The sequence below is a fragment of the Eumetopias jubatus genome, unplaced genomic scaffold (assembly GCF_037043125.1).
Source record: "Eumetopias jubatus isolate StellerSeaLion01/CBP00866 unplaced genomic scaffold, mEumJub1_p1.0 scaffold_5, whole genome shotgun sequence".
NCBI lineage: Eukaryota > Metazoa > Chordata > Mammalia > Carnivora > Otariidae > Eumetopias > Eumetopias jubatus.
The window spans coordinates 89698820-89720293 of record NW_028274811.1 but is presented as its reverse complement, the minus strand read 5'-3'; the positions used below and the strand labels follow the sequence as shown (position 1 = coordinate 89720293).

The 21474-nt window shown below is 54.4% G+C and overlaps 2 protein-coding genes across 2 annotated transcripts; both read right to left on the bottom strand.

Moving 5' to 3' along the window:
* Positions 1-1154: 1154 nt before the first annotated feature.
* Positions 1155-4182, bottom strand: GPRIN1 (G protein regulated inducer of neurite outgrowth 1). The gene has a single exon (XM_028102664.2). It carries the CDS (start codon positions 4044-4046, stop codon positions 1155-1157), a length of 2892 nt encoding a protein of 963 aa, XP_027958465.2. The 5' UTR covers positions 4047-4182.
* A 10565-nt stretch (positions 4183-14747) lies between these two features.
* LOC114208688 (ubiquitin-conjugating enzyme E2 variant 1-like) lies at positions 14748-15329 on the bottom strand. Its single transcript, XM_028102768.2, has 2 exons — positions 15146-15329; positions 14748-14908 (listed from the first exon to the last, which is right to left on the bottom strand). Exons 1-2 carry the CDS (start codon positions 15327-15329, stop codon positions 14760-14762), a joined length of 333 nt encoding a protein of 110 aa, XP_027958569.1. The 3' UTR covers positions 14748-14759.
* Between the last annotated feature and the right edge of the window lie 6145 nt (positions 15330-21474).

Sequence of the window (21474 nt, the reverse complement as noted above, 5' to 3'; positions counted from 1 at the left end):
TGCCATAGGACCCTTGCTGCAGAGCCCCACATGGGCCGCCACTCTTCTGGTCTACCTCGGAAGAGGTCTTGTCACCCCAAACCACACCTACCCCTCTGTGAACACAATAATATATCATGCTACTCTGCCCCCTTATGCTTGTAGCTAATCACACCTGACAAGAATTGGGGGAAAATTTTATTACCAACGTATATTGTGACAGTTTGTAGCCAAAAACTGTGGCTGGAGGGGTGGGGACAGGGGTATTGAGTGGTCACAAGGGACTCGGGCTCACAACACACGGGGACAAGGGGTGGGAGAGGGCAGCCTTTAAAGGACAGCTGTGGTTGTAGAGTGAGCTCTCCGTCCTGCCCCCAATAAACAAGACCAGCTGTCAGGCTGCCTGTGACCCAAGACTTTCCACTGGCTTCTGACTGATTCCCAGACCTGTCTGAGACTCTCTTTTCAACTGCACCCCCAGGGCATTCCTGCAGCTGCCTTCCCCGTCAGGAATTGTGAACAGTGTCCAGTGAGAGTGGATAGGGCTGGGGGCTGGGCCAGATGAGGGTGAGATAGGAGTTGGGGACGACGACCAGCATGCAAGACATGCCCGGGGCCATGGGGGCCAGCCCACCACATGGACACACACACTCTTCCAGGGGCCCCATATTTGAAGCCTTGCACACTCAGGGGTCTCACACTCCAATCCTTGCACACTTGGAGCTTTTGTACACAGTCTCTCCCGTTCTGGGGACCAGGCAGCCACTGAACACTTCAGCCTACCAGCCTGGACATATCAGGAGCCTGCCTCAGCTCTCAGGGCTGGGCCTGCTGAGTAGATCCTCAAGGTAATCCAGTGTGACCGGGAAGGAGTGGAGCTAAGAACTGGACAGGGACTGTGAGAGAGAGAGAGAGAGAGAGAGAGAGAGAGAGTGTGTGTGTGTGTGTGTGTGTGTGTCGGGGCTGAGTTCGTGGTCCCATGACCATGGGCCGGGTAGAGAGGGTTCATTTGTGAGTTTGGCAGGGGAGGAGGCTGGGAAGAAGATGAGAAGGCCCTAGAGGCTGCCCACCCCTCAGGGGGCCTCCCGCCCGTCGAAGGGATCCCTTCCAGGATCTTAGGGTCAAGAAGGGAGCCTGAAAAGGTTGGAAACCCGGGCGTACAAAAGGGGAGCATTTCACTCGGCCGTGGGTCCGGCTCGGGAGCAGCACCGCGGCCGGCGCACACTCTGCAGCAGCGCGCGGAAGAGGCCGGGCGGGCGCTTGGCGGGACCCTCTGGGGGCGCCGCGCGCACCGAGCCCGCACGGCCGGCGCCCGGGCCCGGGCCGGCGGGCGGCGGCGGCGCGGGCGCCCCTTGGCGGCCGTGCTCCTCGATCTGTCGCTCCAGGTGCTTCTGGATGGCCATGCCCAGCACCTCCACCTCCATGGCGGCGCCATACACCTCCCACGTCATGCCCTTTTCGTCCCAGCTCACGTCGCGCACCGGCTCAGCCGCCTCCTGGGGCGCCACGGCGGCCGCCAGCGCGGAGCCGGGCCGCACCCGCACTTCGGGGAAGGCGGGTGGCGCGGCCGGCGGCGCTGCCGCCTGCGGCGTCATGGGCCCAGTGGCCACGGAGCGCGTCTCGGCGGCGCCCAGCGACACCTGCAGGCCCGCGTCCCGGCGCGAGGGTGGCTTGGGCGCCGGGCTGGGTGCGCGAGGCGCCGCCTGGAAGCTGAAGGCCGGGCCGCCCGCGCCGTCCTGCGGAGACATGGGGCTCACGGCCACAGACACGCAGGCCTGCGCGCCCGCCTGAGTCCCCGCGTCCTCGCGCGGTGGGGCGCTCGCCTCCCACGACGGAGCCTTAGTGAAGTTGTCACGAGTCCGCGGCCCGGGTGGGGGCCCTGTGGCCTCAGGGCCCGGGCTTCTCTCAGCCCCAGCGGCCACCAGGTCTTTCTGGCCTGGGCTGGAGGCCTCCGTGCTGGGCACTGGCTCCAAGAGGCCTCCGCCACTACCGGCCCCCGCGGGAGAAGGGCCTGGGCCGCAGGGTGTGCCATCTGACTGCCTGGAGGAGGAGGCCTCTGCCTTCTCCAGAGTCGGGGGGGGCAACTTCCCCGAGGATAGGGACTCTGCTTTTCTTGGAGGCCCAGCATCGGCCTGCCCCGGGATCACAGGCTCCACCTTCCCAGGGGCAATAGGGTCTACTTTTCCTGAGGATTCCGGCTCCCCTTTCTCCAAGGCCAGTGGCTTCTCCCGCAGAGATGCAGCCTCTGCTTTTCCCCATGAAGCAGGGCCCTCCTGCCCAAGGGGCTTTGTTTCTGCTTTGCCCTCAGACTTGGGTTCTGCCTTCCCTGAGGCCCTGGGATCCACTTTTGTGGAGTTCATAGGATTCCCCTTCTCTGGAGGCAAAGGACCCACCTTTGCCTCTGGGACAGCTTCTGCTTTTCCCAGGGATGCCAGGATTGTTTTTTCTAGAATCACGGGGGCCACTTTTCCCGAAGACACAGAATCCACTTCTCCAGGGGGAACACTTTCTGCCTTCCCTCTGCTCACAGTGTCTACCTTGTCCAAGGCCAGGGGGTCAGCCTTACCTGAGGCTGTGGGACCCACCATTCCAGAGGCCATAGGACCTGCCTTCTCTGAGGACAGTGGATCTGTTTTCCCCTCAGTTACTGTCTCAGCTTTTACAGAGGATGAGGGTCCTGCTGTCCCCAAGAATTTGGGATTCCCTGGACCTGAGGGCACAGGGTCTATCCTTCCTTTCGATTCGGGATTCACTTTTCCAGAAGATGATGTTTTTGTATTTCCCACAGAAATGGGATCCGCCTTTGTGGAAGGCATTGGGTCCTCCTTTCGTGATGAGACAGTTTCTGTCTTTCCGACAGACATTGGTTCTGCCTGCCCAGTAGACAAGGGCTCTGGCTTTCCTGAGGGCACAGGATCCATCTTTCCCAAAGAAACTTGACCCACCCTGCCTGAAGACACAGCCACAGTTTTCAAAGATGTGGGTTCCATCTTTCCTGAAAATACAGCATCCACCTGCCCAGCAGACATGGTTTTTATCACTCTCATAGACATGGGATCTCCCTTTCCCAAGGAGGTAGGATCCATCTTCCCCAGGAACTGAGGGTCCTCTTTTGTGGAGGACCCAGTTTCTGCACTTCCCATTGATGCAGGATCTGTCATCCCCAAGTGAGTAGGATCCATCCTTCTGGAGGACCCCAGAGCCACTGTTCCCAGAGACACAGGCTCAATTTTGCCTGATGACCCTGGAGTCAGTATTGCCAAGAACCCAGGATCTAACTTTCCTGCAGTTGCAGAATCTGTGTTTTCCAAGGACCCAGGATCCATCTTTTCTGAGGGCCCAGGATCTCTCTTTCCCAAGGACACAAGGTCTGCCTTCCCCACAGATGCAAGAGCCACCTCTTCTGAGGCCACAGGAAGCTCTTTTCCTGAATACCTGGGCTCCTCCTTTCTTGGGAACTCAGGATCCGATTTGGCAGAGGATACAGGATCCTCCTTCCCTGGGGACACTGGATCCACCTTGTCAGAGCACACAGGATCTACCTTTCCCAAGGATCCAGGATCCTCCTTTCTTGAGGTCACAGGATCCATCCTTCCAGAAGCCACAGGATCCCCTTTTCCCAAGACTGTAGGCTCTGTCTTTACTATAAACATGGGATCTGCCTTCCTCAAGGACCCAGCATCTTCCTTTTCTATGGAAGTGGAATCTGCCTGCTTTGAAGACTTGGAATCCATCTTCTCCGAAAACATAGGATTTCTGTTCTCCAAGGATGAGGGATCAGTTTTCGCTGAGGACACAGGCTCTGGCTTCCCAGAGAAGGTGGCTTCTGGTGTCCCTGAGATCAAGGCTCCATGTACCCCCAATGTCTCCTTGGTAGCTGCCTCTTGGGGAGAGATGAAGGTCAGGGAGGGGCAGGCCAAGCTCCCGCCAGGGCCCTCAGAACAGGAGGCCCCTTCCCCAGCCCCACTGGGGCTGCTGTGTCTAGAGTCCATGCCTGAGCTTGGGGCAGGGTTGTGCCTAGAGGGTGCAGGGCTGGCCTTTTGCTGGGAGGGGCAGCAGTCCCTCATGGCTGGGTTCCCAGCCCCCAGGCTCCCATCCTGTGGGCAGCAGAGGGCTGTGGGCTGAGGTGCTGGGGGGCTGGAGTTCTTTCAAAGAAGCTGGAGCCGGGCTGGGTCTTCAGCACTGCCCAACTGCCCTCCTGAGCATACTTGTGCCCCAGGCTGCTATCTGGTTCTGAAACATAAAGAAAACAGACTCAGACTCAGGGAAGACCCAGTGGGGAGGAGCCTCTGTGTTTTCCCTCCCACCCTTCTCCAAGCATCTGGGCCTCCTCACTGGGTTCTCTGCCCCCATCTGGTCCTCTCCTGTCCCACCATATCACTCCCCTGCTTCTCTGCTTCCAATGGCCCTCTGGATAAAGGTCAGACTTCCTAAAATGGCATTCAAGGCCCTTCACAGCTTGGCCATAGTCTAACTTTTTTTTTCTTTTTTAAAAAATTTATTTTTTCTTTAATAGAGAGAGAGAGAACATGGGAGGGGCAGAGGGAGAGGGAGAGAGAGTCTCAAGCAGACTCCACACTGAGCCAGGAGCCTGATGCAGGGCTTGATCCCACGACCCTGAGATCATGACCTGAGCTGAGACCAAGAGTTGGACGCTTAATGGACTGTCTGTCCACCCAGGTGCCCTCACAGTCTAACTTTTCCACTTCATCCACCATCATCCCATGCAGCATGCACCCTTCATCTTCCTTGTCAGCCCACCCCATACAGCATGCAACCCTGAAGTTATGCTTTTTTCGTCTAGGCCACAGGTCACAAACTGATGCCATAGGGGCCAGATAGGTAATTTAAGTGAGGGAAGCAGGCTGGGTATAGTACAATAGGGAATGGTAGGGAAAGCAGCGGAGAGTGCATGCCCTGTTTACAGAGGGAACCACTCCTCCACTAGCCACATTCTGTTCTGGAGAAATGCATCCTGGTAGTATCAGCGAGTAGCAGGAGATCCAGAACTTTAATGTAAAATATCCTAATTCAAGATCAAAAAAGAAAAACACTATGTGGGTCAAACAAAATATGTCTGTAGGCCACAGTTTTGGTCTGTGCAGGCCCCGGGGAGTTGTGAATGATTTACAGTTGAGGAAGGGACATAGTCTGAAACGTGAGATTTCAAAGACTGCTCTGGGATGGTGTGGAGGCGGGAGGAGAGGGGCTAGCCAACCATTCTTTAACCTCTCGTTCTTCCAATTCTTCATTCATTCACCCAGCCCTTCTCTGCAATAATCTAGATGAGAATTGGCACAGTAAAGGTCCAAGGAATAGAGAGTTGGCAGAATTGAGAGAGCCTGGGGAAAACTGACAGGAGCCAGCCAGCCGTAGGGGGAGGCAGTAGGGGTGGCCTGCAGGATTCTGGCCAGGGTTGGGGGGGGGTGTGAGGCAGGAGATCTGGGGAAAAGGGGAGCTGTGTTTAGACAGGCTGAGTGTTGCGGTGTCTGGGGAACATGCAGGGAGAGGCTCTGGCAGGCAGCTGGATCTGCAAGCAACTTCGTCCTACTACACATCCACAGCCGGAGTGCCTAGCGCACTGGATTCCCCCCAAACCTGCTCCACCATCTTTCCCAAAGCCATCTCACAAGTGCTCAGGCCAAAAGCCCTAGAATCACCCTTGACTTTTCTCACACACCCCATGTCCCATCCACCAGCAAAACATAACAGATCTCCCTGCAAAATAGAGCCAGAATCCGGCCACTCTCCTGAGCTGAACTCGCACTATCTCCCACCTGGATTATCCCGGCTTTTTCCTTCAACACATACGGTTCATTCTCAACACAGCAGCTGGAAGGATCTTAGTAAGATCCAAGGTAGCTCCTCCCTCTTCTGCTCAGAACCATGCAGTGTCTCCCCAAACCATGCCAAGTAAAAGGAAACTCCATACGTGTCCCTGATCTTCTGGCGCCATCACTGATCTTGGCCTTGTCTCCTACTACTTCCTCTTGATTACACTGCTCCAGTCACACAGGCTGCCTTGGGGCTTTCGCACTGGCTGTTTCCTCTGCTTGGAATGCTTTCCCTCCTGAAATCTGCATGGTCTGCTCCCTGCAGCTTTCCCTAACCCATCATCCCCAGCACTGGTGGGCACTCTCCATCCCCCTTGCCTTGCTCAGCTTTTCTTCATATTACCCATTTACCATCTAATATATTACATACAGTGGTTTATTACTTATGGTTTGTCTCTCCATTAGAATGTCAGCTCCAGGAGGATGGGGACTTCATGGTATTTACTTATATACCCTCAGGGTTGAGAACAATAACTGGCATATAGTAAGGCAGTAGCCCCCTAGGTATATTTGTTAAACGAAAGACTGAATGATCTTTTTAAGATGTTGGTCCAACATGCTACGCCTTGGCCCCAACCCCTCCTTGCTCTTGCTAGGGAAGTAAATTGGCTGTAATCTTTTTGGAAGGACATTTGTCAGTTCCTATAAAAGCTTACAATGCACTTGGCATTTAGGTCAGCAAGCCCACCTCCAGGAATGGTCTTGAAGATGGATCGATGGTGCACCAAGGGTACACGAGAACATGGCTGGTGATGAGAAAGAAAAAACAGGAAGCCAGTTCATGAAATATGGGACAGCCACCTGGAACCCCCCACAGCTATCAGAATGTGTAGAGTGATGAGGAAAGATGCCTAAGATAAATTAAGTGAAAAAAGCCAGGGCTAGTGGGATTCCATGTACGCAGACAAGAAAAAGACAGATACACATATATGGGTTTATTTATAAAAAGAAAATTTCCGGAAGGAAACCCATGAAACTTAGTAGCAATTGCCTCTGGGAAGTGAGACCAAGGATCTGGAGGTGGGAGAGACTTTTTTTTGGTATGCCCCTTTGTGATGCATGAAATTTTGGTCACGTGTGCATATATTACTTTTTTTTAAAAACGGGGTGGGGGAACTTAATGACTCCCTATTACCTTTAGGGTCAAGTCCAGTTCTATAATGTGCTTCCAAGCCTCTGTGTACTTACTTACCTGCTAAACTTTACCTTTCAGCACGCACTCCCGCAAAGTCCATACAAACACACACACATACACGTGCAGGCACACACATGCGTGCGTACACTATAACCTCTCTGGGCTCATCCACGACTTCACAGCTTCTCTCACCTCAGCCTCTACGCACCCTCTTGACTGACTCTCATTAAACCTTCAGGTTCCAGTTCAAATGCCCCCTCCTGGTGAGCTTCTTTGCCCACCAGCTTCCTAGGAGTTCTTACGGCCTCTTGTTCTCCTAACCAGACACATGTCACTCTGCCCTTTATACCACTGGATCCCTGCCTAGACCTTGAGTCACTGGATGGGGATTGAGCTGATACTATTCACCACCATGTCCCCCAGGCTTTGGGCTTATGGGACTTGGGCGGATGGGGGTCATCACCAGAATGGGGACACTGGGGTAGGAGCAGTCTTGCAGAGGACAACGGGGCACTTGGCTTTGGGAACTGAGCTGAGGTACTTGTGGGACTATGGGGGGGGCAGCTGGTTTACACACCTGGTCGAGGAAGGCCCCTCTGAGGAGGTAGCGCCTGAGGCAGCCATGAAAAGGCCAGAGTGGCTGGAGTGAAGTTGGAAGGGGAGAGGAGGCGGTTCCCCACTTAGAAGCTCTATGAGCTCAGGCAAGTCCCTTCTCCTCACTGGGGACCCTGACAAAGCCACCCCTGCTCCCACGAGGCTGCTGTGAGGATTAGAGAGGATGAGGGGTGTGCAGGGCTCTGCTCACTTTAGGGCTGGGCTGTGTACATGGAAGGCCTGTTTTTATCTACTCCGCCTGTCAGAGCCCAGCTGAGCTCCCAGGAGGGGGCAGGGGAAGGACGGCCTGTAGCAGAGGCATAAACTGGCAGAATCTAGCCCTCAGACCTGCTTGTTTGACCCAGAGTGCTAAAAAGAAATTTTTAAAGGAGTTAACTGATCAACATTTAAAATTAGAAGATTTCATGTGAAAATCAGATTTCCAGATTCTCTGGGAAAACTAAAATTTGGCAATCTGAGCATGCTTCCTGCGTGGCAACAGTCAGCCGGAGCCAAGCAGTGGCTGCCTTCTTGGATGGGGGTGTACTCTCCAATTAGCCACAATCTCCACCCCTCCCTATGGTGTCCTGGACACTGGGGCTGACGGCCCGTTGCTATCAATCACTGACTCCTTTTTCTTACAGCCAGCCCCTCATGTAGGCTATACGCCTGGCCTATAGCCACCTGAGTTTTTTTTTTCTCAAAGATTTTATTTATTTATTTGACAGAGAGAGACACAGCGAGCAAGGGAACACAAGCAGGGGGAGTGGGAGAGGGAGAAGCAGACTCCCCACGGAGCAGGGAGCCCGATGCAGGGCTCGATCCCAGGACCCTGGGATCATGACCTGAGCCAAAGACAGATGCTTAACGACTGAGCCACCCAGGCGCCCCTAGCCACCTGAGTTTTGACCCTTGACCTAGATGCTGAGAAGGGTAGGAGGTGACCTCACACACAGCAAGCCTTTAGTACGTTTACTCTGTGCAGACCCCATACACCTGCCAGGCAGGTGCTGTGTTCTTATTTTCCAGAAGAGGAAACAGAGAGGCAGGCATGGCCCAGCTGGTAACACATCTCTTCTGAAAACCCCCCTGGAAAAGGCTGGCTTCTTGGTTCCCAGCGTGCAGTTCTCTGACATGGAAGAAGGTCTGGGGTAGGGATGAGAAGCCTGGCCAGGGCATTAGAAAGATGTGGGGTCAGGCGCCAGCTTGGTCATTGACTTGCTCCATGAATTTGAGTATTTCCACAGTCTGGGCCTTAGTCTGTGAATTGGGGGAAGGGATGTAGTTATATCTAGAATTGCTGGCCCAGCCCTGGGTTTAAGATTTGCCAAGGCACCGTTCCCAGAGGCTCTGCTGCTCACAGTTCTACTGGGTGCTTCTTGGCTCTCGAGGGATCCTCAATATCCTCAAGCCACTTCTCCAAGAGGCAGCCCAGGCCTGGGGTGCCTCCTCCTTGTGCCCAGCCCTCCCACTGGAACCCAGCTCCATCGCTCTCCCACTGTGTGCTCAGCCCTGGGCCCAGCACTCTCAGGCTCATTTGGTCATCTGGACTCCACAATTCACAGGTGCGGACACTGAGGTCAGAGGGAGAAAAGACTTGACAAGGGCACACAGCTGGTGCAGGAGGCTGTAGTTCAAAGCCTGTTGTGTCTGAACCCAAAGCCTGGGTTCTTCCTGCTTGTATCAGCTAAGATTTTGGACACTGACACTTGGCTCTTAAAGCCCCTTTCTGCTCTTTGGGGCCAGGCCAAGGGTCCTCCCAATCCCCTGGGCCTGAGGAAGCATGAGCGTCCCCACATGCACACACCCACCAAGATGAACAGATGAACTCGCACGCTTATGTGACCTGATTGAGGTAAAAGTTGAAACGATCCCCTAGGTGTGTGGGCCAGCTCGCCTGGCATGCAGAGGAGTGTGGACACTGTATGTGGATGTCCGTGCCAGCTTAGGCCAGCCTGGAGAGCCAGGACCTGGCTCCTGCATTCTGCTCAAGAAGAGCTTGGTGTGTATACATGCAACTTGTATGTGCAGAATGGCTTATGTACTTATGTCTTGTGGGGGCCACTTGGACCCTGTGGGTGTGCGCATGTGTGGCCACATGGCCTCAGGGTCCCTCACAGAGAGCTGGCCTGGCTGTGTGCACAGGTGCATGGGCCCCACTCCTGGGCAGAGCAGCCTCTGTGAATGCTTATTCTGGCCCAGGGACCTGGCCAGCCCTTTCCTTCTCCTTAGGATTTCTTCCCACTATGAAGCCAGGGCTACCAGGCACCTGCAAACACCTCCTCCCGTGTGACAAGAGCAACAAAGGCTTGGAGTGCTTCAGCAGGTGTGAGCATGTGCCTGTGTGTGTGTCTGACAATCCTGGTCCGCTGCCCCGCACCCTCTTGGCCCCTTGTCTCCTAGTATCCCTGGGGCAGCAAAGCCTCCTGCCTGTGGCTGTAGGGGACAAAGAGTCTAACAAAGGGTGATAGCCATACCTTTCTCCAGAAGTGGCCCCAGACCATCCATCCATTCATCCACAGGAGGGCAAGTGTAGACTTGCAGGGGTGTGCACATTTGGGCTGAGTGAGGGCAGGGGATAGGCAGCAAGCTAAGAGATGGAGAGGATGGGAGAGGAAGTGTGTGCACAGCCTACTCCAGGGTCTAGGGGTACATGAGGGACACCCTGAGCAAGTGTGAATAGGGACAAGCAGGCCAGAGCAGGGTGGCTGCGAGTGTGTTGTGATAAGGCAGTACTGTTGAGTTGAGTGTGCTGTGATAGGCGATGTCTGGTGTGAATGCGTAGCTATGCCTGGGTGTATACGCAAGGCTCCCACTTGGTGTACTGGGTGGGTGCACAGGTGGCCATGTGTGAGTGTGATGGAATGACCAAGGGCCACAGTGTGTGTGTGTGTGTGTGTGTGTGTGTGTGTGTGTGTGTGTGTGTGAAGATCGTGGCCTCACCGGGAGATGCGGGTGTGTGAACGCGGTGTGTGATGGGGTGTGTGATGGTGCCCCAGAGTGTGTGCCACACTGAGTGTGCGACAGCGAGTGTGCTCAGTGGTGCCGGTGGTTCCAGTGGAGCCACTCGAGCACAGAGCTCGCTCCGGGGGGGGGGGGGGAGATGAATCAACGCGGGCGGACCCCCTTCCCCGCGGTGGCGGGAAGCGCCCCCTCCCGCACAGCCCTGTTGAACAATGCGGCAGCACGCGGCGAGGCCGGGCGTGGGGTCCCGGTCCTACACACAGGGCTGGCTGGCCCTCAGAGCCCCTCCAGTGCCCGGCCCCCGGCTGCGGGACCCGCCCCCGCCCTGCCCTGCCCCGCCCCGCCCCGGCGAGGAGCCTGGAAATGGACACCCGCCGCCCCCGGCCGAGCGCGCACACACACACCCCGGGCGCACGCTGGGCACACGCCACGCATGGTGCGCGAGCCCCGCCACCCAGGTGGTTCGAGGACCCTGGACAGCGGCTCCGGGGCGGCCGGGAGCCGAGGAATGGGGTCGATGTCGCCCGCCCATAGCAGGCAGCAAGTGCAGACTAGGAGCTTACCCGACAGTGCCGCCTCTCCGTCTCCTTGGCGCGCTGCGCTCCTGCTCCAGCCGCCGCCGCCGCCGCCCGAGCGGCCTCGGCTGCCTCCGGCGGGGCTGGCGGGCGGACCCGCGGACTCCGCGCCGCCGTGCTCCGCGCCCGCTCCGCGCTCTCGCCTTGCGCCCCGCCCCGGGCATGCGCGCTGGCCGACTGGCGGCCTCCGAAGCCGGGAGGGGGCGGTGCCGGCGAGGAAAGGGAGGCCCGAGGGAGGGAGGGGCGCCCCTAGCCCCGCGCTCCTCACCGAGGTCCGGGGGCTCCTGGGTTCCCCGCCCTCCTCGACCCGGTTCCCATTTCACAGACAAGGAGACTGAGGGGCGGTGCGCCTGCCCATTTGCTGCGCTCCTGTTGCGGGCGGGGCGCGTTGCCCGTCAGATCTCACTCAATCCAGCCCCGCGAACACCCTCTGCTAGTTTTACCCAGGAGGAAACTGGGACTCAGAGAGGGAAAGCCCCTTGTCCAAGGGCACGCAGCGCCTGGATAGGGACCCAGGTCGGCGCGATCCCCGAGCTCCCCCTGCGCGGAAATTTCCCGCCTCCGCCTTGGCCGCACTTCCGGCCTTCTCTCCCGGCACCCCGCCCCGCCCCCGCCCCTTTGTCTCGCCACCGCCCACGCTCCCGCGAGTTGAGGGGACACGAGTAGGGTGGGAGCGAGGCTCCTTCGAGTCCCTCGCTACGGGCCTCCCTAGCCAGGGTGCCCGCCCACCCTCCGGTCTATGAAAGCTCGGTTCTCCTCCCTCTGGGTATCCTTCAGCAAGTTATTTCCCCATTTTTGAGACTCAGTTTCCCAATCTATAAAATGGGACTAACATTAATCACCTCACAGTGGTCTTGGAAGGATGAGGTAGGTGTTCAGGGGTGTCCAGTTGAATCTGAACTGCTGAGGACATGAGGCCTTTTTGCCTACCACCCCCCTCGACATTTCTTCGCAGAGAAATAGTCCCTTCCTCTTTGACCTCCCAGAGGAGAACAAATAATTCTGTAATTGCCGAGAGGTGATAAAACCTTCTTACTTGTACAGGGAGGCCACCTATTAAAAATGGTAACAACTAAGGTTAATGTAACGTTTATTTAGGGGTAGAAACCGTGCTAACTTTTTGTTACGGTGTCATAAAATTTCAATTTCCAATCACTTAGGAGCAAATTAATATTTATATATTATATCCCCATTTTTCAGATAAGAAAACTTAGAAACAGATATTAACACAACTAGTTAATAGTGGAGCTAATTCCTGAAACCTCACGCTAAACCCTTAGCTTCTATTCCTCCCACTTACATGGTGAACCATAAATCACCGTGATCTTTTATAAATCCAGGTAGTAAATGAAGAAAATCTATCGGACCAACGTCTTCAGCCAGCATTCCAGGGAAGCAGAAAACCTCAGGATGCCGGACCGGTTTTCAGCACCATGGACAACACCAAACACAAGGGATACTTCCTAACGCTTCAGGCCCTGAAAATTGCTCATTCACTGCCCACGAGAGCACTATCCCTTCACAGTATACAAACCCTATTCTACATTCATTGTTTCATTTTATTCCCCCTACAATCCTCCCAGGTAAACATTATTGGCCCCATGATACGGATGAAGACATCGAGTCTTGGAGAGGTTCAAAAGACATGACAGTTGGCAAGAACCAACCTGTGATCTAAAAAGCTCCCCCTGGGGGCAGAGTCAGGGTGGATAGGAGTAGAACCAGGGCATGAGTGAGGACGCCGTGAAGTTGTCCAGGTGAGAGATGATGATGCCCGAAACATGGCAGTGTTTGTTGGGATAGAGAAGAGGGGCGGGGTTTGATACCTATTTAGGGGTAAAGTCAACAGGTCTTGGTCATGGGTGGTTGTGCCTGTGAGGGGAGAGAGAATTCTGTTGCCTGGGGAGCTGAGTGGTTGGAGGACAGGTACATCTGATGAGCCCTGGGGAAAGAAGGAGCTTGTGGGGCCACCATGCTGAGACGTCTGAGTCTAAAACTGAGCTCTTGAGTGGCCAGGCTGGAGACAAACCAGGGTTCTGGTGATGGAAGTCATGAGAGGGGTGTCAGTACATGAAGAATGAGTATAGACCAAATAAGGTGAAACAAGGGCCCTACATCCACCCTGAGGAATGCCAACATTAAGGTACCAGCTGGGAAAAGAAGACTGCAAAAAAGAATGAGAAACAGTAATCTGATAAACCAGAAGAAACTCAGGAGAATGATGCTTTAGAAGCCAAGGGAAGAGAATATTCCAGAAGGAAGGCAGGGTCAACTGCATCAGGATGACAAGATATGGCCTGAGAGATGATTTCTGGACTTTGCAAAGAAGGTAATGGAAATTTGATGAAAGCACAGTGAGTGGAGTGGTGGGGGTGGAAGGCAGACATGGGGCGGGGGAATTGATGAGTAAATTGGAGTAAAGAAGTAAAGAGAGCAAGAAGATGACTCTCTCAGCAAATTTGGGCTTGGAGGGAGACAGGCAATATCATAAGCTCTACAGTGGGATAGGAGGTTAAATTGAGGAGATTTGGAGGCATTTAAATTCTGATGAGAGGGGCCAGTAGTGAGGGAAAGGGAAGATGCCAGGAAGGGAGAGCACAATGCCTGGGCCCAGATGCTCAGGGTGGAAGAAGAGGTTGGGATCCAGAGCCTTGGGGCAGCTCACAGATCCTGAGATGAAGATTGAGGGAATGTGGTTCATTTGGGAGGTGCAGAGATACCAGCAGCGGAGTGGGAAGGTGACCCAGGAGGGGAAGGCATCCAATAAGAGATGGTTATTAAGCCAGCTATCCCAGTGGGTGGGTGAAGTGTAACCCTGCAGGAAGTTTTAGAAAATGGGGTAAATGTACACCTCAGAATTCCCCTGGCTGATGGTAAGTGAGCTGGTGTATTTATATCCCAGCACCTGGCAGACATTGATGAAGGGCCAACCCATGGAGCTATGTGTTAATTCCCAGGCACTTCTGGTCCACAGTTCATGCGGGTAAAGCGGGTTCTAAAGCCCAGGGGCAGATTTTTGACAAGGATGCAGGTACCACCTGTTGGGAGTCTTGCTGGTGGGCACAGAAATTATAAGGGCATCTGAAAGGATGTGGTCAGAGCTCCAGTTGCGTCTGCTACATGGGCACAGTCAGGGCCTCTTTCCATCTGTGCCCTTTGTCACACTCTCCAACCACCTTTGTTCCATGGGGACTTACTGATATAAACATGTTTAAAAATGAAAATTTCCAGACAACAAAACACTTGCTAAAGCAGAGTGGGAGCTCCAAAAGGGCATGGAAGCAGGCAGTGTGGGTTCAGATCCTGACTTTGCCAGCAACTAGCTGTGTGGCCTTGATTGAGGTCTGTCTGAGTCTCAACTTCATCCTATGTAACTCAGCTCTCAGAGTCCTGAAGAGGATATAGGGAGAAATAAAACCAAGCACCAAGCATAGTGTAGCACTCACGGTAGACGCCAGGGTTGTTTTTTGTTGTTGTTGTTGTTGTTATAGCACAACTTATATATTTCAAATGGACAAAAAATTAGTATCGTTTACAGTATCTTAAGATAAATTGCCTTTGAAGGGGAGCTTCCTTTCCAGTACTTTGAGGTCTACAAGATGTATCTAGAAAATGTACTACTGTGGAAAATGACTGCTTAAATCGAATGGGGGGGGGGCCTGTGGTTTCTCTTTTTGATTAATTGCTGTAACACTGTCCTTCAGGCGGCTGAGGGAGTTTCGTGTTTTCTTTAGACATCATTAGGTGCCGGAGCTTTTGCAGGACAACTTTGATGCTATATGAATTCTGCCATTTTGCTAGCACTGATTTGGCTCTTGGGTCCACCACTCCATTAGAACTATTAACTCCATTCATATTAATTTTTGTTACAAATCTTACAAAGGGGGGTGCTTCTGGGTATTTAGGTCCACATTCTATTTTAAGGCTGTATATTCGGTTTTCATAAATTGTCTTGGGGCCCCGACACCAGCTGCTGTTCTGGGTCCATCCTGCAGCTCTTTGGCTCAACGGCACCTTCTTCTCAGAAGTCCTCCTGACTCTCCATCTGAAGTCTTCTGTCAGACCTCCCTTGATAAATCTTGGAGGCCCAATTATCATCCCTGTCCATCTTTTAAGTGTCATGGCTTCATCATCTTCTAGACCCCAGCTAACTGTGCCATCTCCTACTCCTTTCTGGCCTTCTTCCAGTTCTTCCAACAGTCGAAAATTGCGAGGGACTTTTACTCCCGAGCCCGTGGTGGCTGCCATCTTTAGACGCCAGGGTTTTGGCAAGGCCAGTCCTGTGCACCCTTTTTTGACCTCAGCACCTCCATTTTCCTTGGGGAACCACCTTCCCACTCCAGTCCATGTGGTGGGGTAGGATGGGCCTCCCTGTCAGCTTTAGGGGTGGGCAGTGACCTAGGCCTGACCAACCGCTATGCAGTGATTAGTTCTGGGGGTGGGCCAGAGCACAAGACCACAGCCTGGGCAACTAGCTTTCACACTTTCCTGGAGCTTTGGGGGTGGCTGAATTGGTGGTGTGTCTCCCTGGAGCTGCTGGGGGGTCATCTCTGTCCCCATGTGGAGCAAATCTGCTCGGGCCCAGGTTGTGGCTCACCCTGTGATAACTAACACGGTCACCACACCCGTGTGAGTGTGTGCGTGCATGTATCTCGGGTTGCCCTGCTGCTGGGAAGCCATACACACTCTTACGCACCAGAAGATAAACAAGTGCCTGCAGCTCCTTGGCTGGCACCCAGGCTGGGGGTGGAATAAACATCCCAGTGACTTTCTGAAAAGCACGCGTGTGTGGTGACAGGCGCCATGGAGACGAGCAGACTGTACCAGAGCAGACGCAGCCGCCCCCCAATTCCACCCCTCTGTGCACGCGTGTGTGCACGCACACACACATCTTGTGCTCTCTCATGTTCACATCCACTCTATCAAACACATTCCCTCTTCACACCCATTCCAGCTTTGCTTGAGGTTAAAGGCTTTTGAGAAAAGTCTGAGACTCCTGATATAACAGCGTCCACAGTTTCTTAGCTCCTTTGCCTGAACACTGGTCCTGGTCTAGGCTGAATTGCAGCAAATCATGGCCTCTACCGAAGGTGTGATGTGTGTGGGGGGGCAGGGAGAGAAAGGGGTGGTATCATAAGGCAAACAGTGCCATTAAACCCACTTTCTGAAGAGTTCTTATCTTTGCTTCAGAGACATGCACACAATACACATTCACCCAGTTCTTCAAGAAACACTCATCCAGATCCCTGCCCCACCGAGGCTTGTACAGACTCACCTGAATACAAACACTCAGATATGTATCCATTCTCATGCAGCAATGTATAATCCACTATACCCTAGATGATGACAGTGGTGGTAGTGCTGTACCATTCACTGGCTGCCTAGGTGTTTTACAATCATCATCTTATTACATTTAATACTTAAGGAAAACCATCTGAGATTGATAATATGTTTCCCATTTCCTAAGTGAGAAAACAGACATTCAGAGAGGTTAAGTAACTTGCCAGGGTCACACAGCTAGAAAGTGACAAAGCTGGGAGCAAAACTCCTGCCCACACTATTAGCCCTTCTTCATTTAGTCACATGTACGTGTGACACCCCATGCATGTGCAGGCATAGACACACACACACACACACACACACACACACACACACACACACACACGAAAACCCTGCCTCCTCAGTCAGCCCAGGTAACTGATGTCCATGGGGTGACCATCCCCACCCCGACCTCCTCATATGCATCACTCCCAGGCCCTCACAGCACTGCCCTGATATTCATGAGAGCCCCTGGACTAGACACCTATGAGCACAGTGTGCTGCCCACATAGGCCCCCTCCCTCCCTCTCTACACCCCCCTTCCACTGGCAGCTGCAGGCCCTGGCCTAGCTGGGGGCGGCCCTGGGATTTGGATGGGTGACTCAGGCTGAATCATGACCCAGCTCGTCCTTGGCAGCCCTCTCCCCCATTCTGCCCAGAGAGCCTATTTTGAAGGCAGAGGTGGGCCTTGGGCGGGGGGGACAGGAAGAGGGGGTAGTATGGGATGGGGCCAGGGAACAGGGGTGCTTGAGAAAGAGGAATCAGGCACAAGAGGGTCTCTGAGCTGTCCTCTGCTCCTCAGTGGTCTGCAGGTGCTCTCAGGCAGTCCCCAACCTTGACCTTCATTCTGCCAGAGAAGGAGCTCCTTCTTCCCAGACACAGGTCATGGGCTCCCTCTCTGATCCCAAGGCCCACTTTGGTTGCCCTGCCCCACCTCTTGGTCCTGATAATAACAGTAACAATATTTACTACTCTAATTGATCACTCACATGTTACAGCACTCTACAGTTTGCAAAACACCTTTTCATCAGTATCTCATTTAATTCTCTTATCAGTGCTATGGGGTGAAAATTAGTATCCTTACTTTTGAGCTGAGCAAACTGAAGCTCAGAGAGTTTACATGAACTATCCAAGGTCACCCAGTCGGTGAAATGACAGAGCCAGGAACCAAGCTCAGGATTCCTGGTCCAATTTGTGGGTTGGATTAGGGCCAGAGATGAGCTACAGCTGGACATGGTGGGGTATAGTGGCAACATGGTAGGGGGACTGGGGTGTGGCATGGTAAGGCATGGTTGGGGCATCAAAAGGGGCATGGTAGGGGTGCCTGGGTGGCTCAGTCAAGTTAAGCCTCCGACTCTTGATTTCGGTTCAGGTCATGATCTCAGGGTTGTGAGATCGAGCCCCACAGCAGGTGCTGCGCTGCGTGTGGAGCCTGCTTAAGAGTCTCTCCCCACCCCTCCCCCTCTAAAGAAAAGGGGGTGCTGGTGGAGCAGCATGGAAGGGGCACTGTGGAGGGTATGGCAGAGCCATTATTGGTTGCTTAGTATGCAGCAGGATCATGACAAAATTTTTCTCTTTAGCGTCTGCAACTCATAGATTATGGAATTTTTCTATACTGTTAAATCTTCTTTTTCATTGTTTCATGCCAATATCCCGACACTAACAAAACCAAAGCTGTGGAGTTGCTACTGAGAAGACTTCAGCTGTGGGGCCTTTGCTTCCTGAAGCCTCAGTTTCCTCATCTGAAAAAATGGGTCCAGGCCTCTGGCAGAGTGGGCTATTGAGAGGCACAAGTGAAATCACATGCATCATGTCCTTTAGAGGCTTTGAAGGACTTCACAAAAGATGCTGTTTTTTACATTTTGTTTTATCTTTTAAAAAAACACACACGGATGCTGGGCAGAGGGCGGAGTGGGCTTCTGGGAGCCTGGGGGAGGCTGGCAGAGGGGGAGTGGGTGACAGCTCTTCCTTCCCCCCTGCCTGGGCTCGGCCTGGCCTTCCCCCACCCTCAGCCCAGAGCCAGTTTCTAGGCAACGGGATGGATGCAGGGATGGTTCGGAGAGGGGAGAGAGCTATAAATAGGGAAGGGAGAAAACAAAAATAAAGTTCCAGAGAAAGCTGTGGAGCCAAATTACTAGGGGTGGGGGTGGGGAGACTGGGAGGGAGACGGGCGAATGGGAGGAACACCAGGGCAGCCCTCAGCCCTTCATCAGGGGAAGAGGGCAATTTTCAGATGAGCCAGCCCGCAAAGGCCCTCCGAGGACTGACATGGGTGCAGTGCAGGGGTGGGGGTGGGGTCTCGGGTGCCCAGCTGAGCGGGATAGGGGTGATGAGAAATTACTTCTTGTTGGAGAACAAGGGAAAGATCAGAGAAGGAAAGGATTTCAATAGGCAGCGTTGAGGGCAGCTATCCAGGTGAAAGAAAGAGCACAGGTGGAGGAAGGGAGGATTCGGCTGGACCCACAGACTGGGGAGGCCAGGCTGGGCTCAGGCTCGCTGCTGGTCCACCTGCCATGTGACACAGACACAGAAAGGTGGGCCCTTCCTCAGCTGCAGTGCTCCTCTCCCCAGATCTTCCCATGCTAACCCCCCTTTCATTCAAGTTTCAGGTCCAACCTCACTTCCTCAGATGTCTGACCTGACCACTCCAATTTTTAATACTGGTCACCACCCTCTCCTTGTCATCGTCTCTCACATCACTCTGTTTTATGTTTGTCACAAAACTCCGAATTATCTTGTTCCAAGTTTTTGTTGACCCACAGGATGTGAGCTCTGTCAGGGCTGTTCCCTGCAGCCCCTCACTTCTAAGAATGGTGTAGGCATTGTTGAAGGACTAATCTCACACAACACACTCGGGCAACATCCATGTACACGCGTGGACGCAGATACACCTGCATCACATAGGTAAGTGCACACACAGCTCAACCCTCCCCTCCTCGCTTGCAGTCCCCATGAAATTGCACGAGTGTCTGATTTCTGCTCTGCGGCTGCCTCCACATTTCCCTATTGTTGGTGTTTTTTGTCTCTCTCAGAGCAAGTTTGGGAAAATTCCAAAGGAGGTGAGCTTCAGACTCAGAGTTGGGGTTGAATGTAGCCTTTGCCACTTCCCAGCAATGTGACCTAGAGCAGGTAACTTTGCCCCTTTGGCCTCCATTCTCTCATCCATCAATTGGGGTATTAGAATAACAAGGACCCCTTGAGGACGGTTTCAAATAAAATTAATGGAGTCAAGTGTTGGATGTTGGGGACCTACTGGGCACTTGAGAAATGGCTCCATCCTTTCATAAGGGAGGAACCCATGAGCTGTGTCTTCTCACACGTGTCCCCAGAGTCAGGACTGCCGTGTGACACAGGGCTGGCATCTTCCCTGGATGCGTCTGGGCCTGGGCCTGGAATGCATTTAAAGTGACCCAGGCGGATGAAAACATTAGTTTCCGAGCAGAAAACCAGGTGCGTGGCTTGGCACCCAGGAAGGAGGAATAAACCTCCTCACAATCCAGATGGTCAACCTGGTTTTGGCACCTAAAAATGTGAATCAGGTGCTGGTAGTGGGAGGGGAGGTGGCGAAATCAAATTCTTTACCAGCCAGGTAGTTCATAAAAATGAGTGAAGTGGATGAGACGAACAGGATAGGGAGGGAGAGGGACTGTCGCTAACTGGAATCAAATTAGAAAAATTTAAACCTTGTGCTAGCACATTAAACATCGCTACAGGCCAAATTTAACATGAGGGCCACGACTTTGCAATCCCCGCGAAGAGTGGGTTTGTAAATAGTGCCTTAAATCAGTCAAAAGGGATCTGAAATCCTGGCACCTGCACGTTGAATCGGAGAATCTGAGCCCACAGGTTTGTTCTCCCTACACACACGTCTGCCAGCTGCCTCCTACTTCCGGAAATAATGGCTCGCACATTGCAGGCCAAGGTGACCTGAGTGGACCGGGCTCCCGCAGCGTTCAAGGCCTATCCGGACCTGGCACCATCTCTTGCCCCCCACGACTCCGGGAAGGACGAAGCGCTAACACCTGGGGGTTGATTAAACAGAGCAAGCTCCTTCCGGCCCTGGGGCTGAAGGACGAAACAGGGCTAAAGTCGGAAAGGAGGTCGCACCCGGGAGAAAAGGGGGTGACGTCTTGCGCAGATGAACTGGGGGCTCCTGCGGCAAGGCAAAGCTGGGCTTCTGCAAGGGCGGGGGCGGGGCCTCTGTACGAGCCAGGTTAGAGAGCCGCTGCGGCAAAGGAGGCCGGAGCGCCGCACCGATGGGGGCGGAGCTTCGGCGTGGGGCGCTTCCCAAACCCAGCAGAACAGCGCCTTCCCCTTGAGGGAGGCGGGGCCTTTGTGCCTCACCGCGGCGTCTCCGCCCCCTTCTTCCCCACACCTAGGCGGTGTTGGGGGCCCTCTAGTGCCGATCCTTATCTGCTCAGGGCTCCTGGCCGGCTTCCCAGCTTTCTGCGGACCCTCGCCCACCTCAGCAGAGGCCGCAAACCTTCGGGCGCCTTTCCGAGGTGGGGGTGGAGCGCCGGTTTGCCCGAGCTCTGCCTCCTTCTGAGGCGACTGCCCATTCCCCTTCCCCTTGGATGGATGAGTCTTTCTGCGTTGGTCAGGTGTGGGCAGGGCTGTGCGCCTGTAAACGTTCTGCCTGCGCGTAACAGGGTCTTTCGGTGCCCGCGCTGCTGGTTTCCGAGGGCTCCTCCGCGGCGCGCGTGTAACTGAGTGCGCGCGCGTGTCTGCACGTGCCGGTCCGCTCGCGTGCACGCGCGTCTGCACGTGCGCGCCTGCCAGCGTGTGTACACTCGGGCTGGCGCGCAAGGACCAGTGTACGCGCACACGTCTGCGCGTGCGTTGTCATCCGCGCCCCTGCTCTACGTGTGCAGAGAGGTGTGAGCCCATCCACCCTGCGCTCCGGCGGCGCGGGGCTTCCCTTGGCCTTGCACCCCCAGCTGGAGCTTTACAGTCCAGCAGGTGGCGCCCGAGGCCACCTTCACGCCTCCTAGCCAACAGCAATTCCCAGCCTGGGTAGACCCTCTCCCCCCGGTCATCCCGCGGGGGAGGAAAGGAGATGGAGAAACTGAGGTCC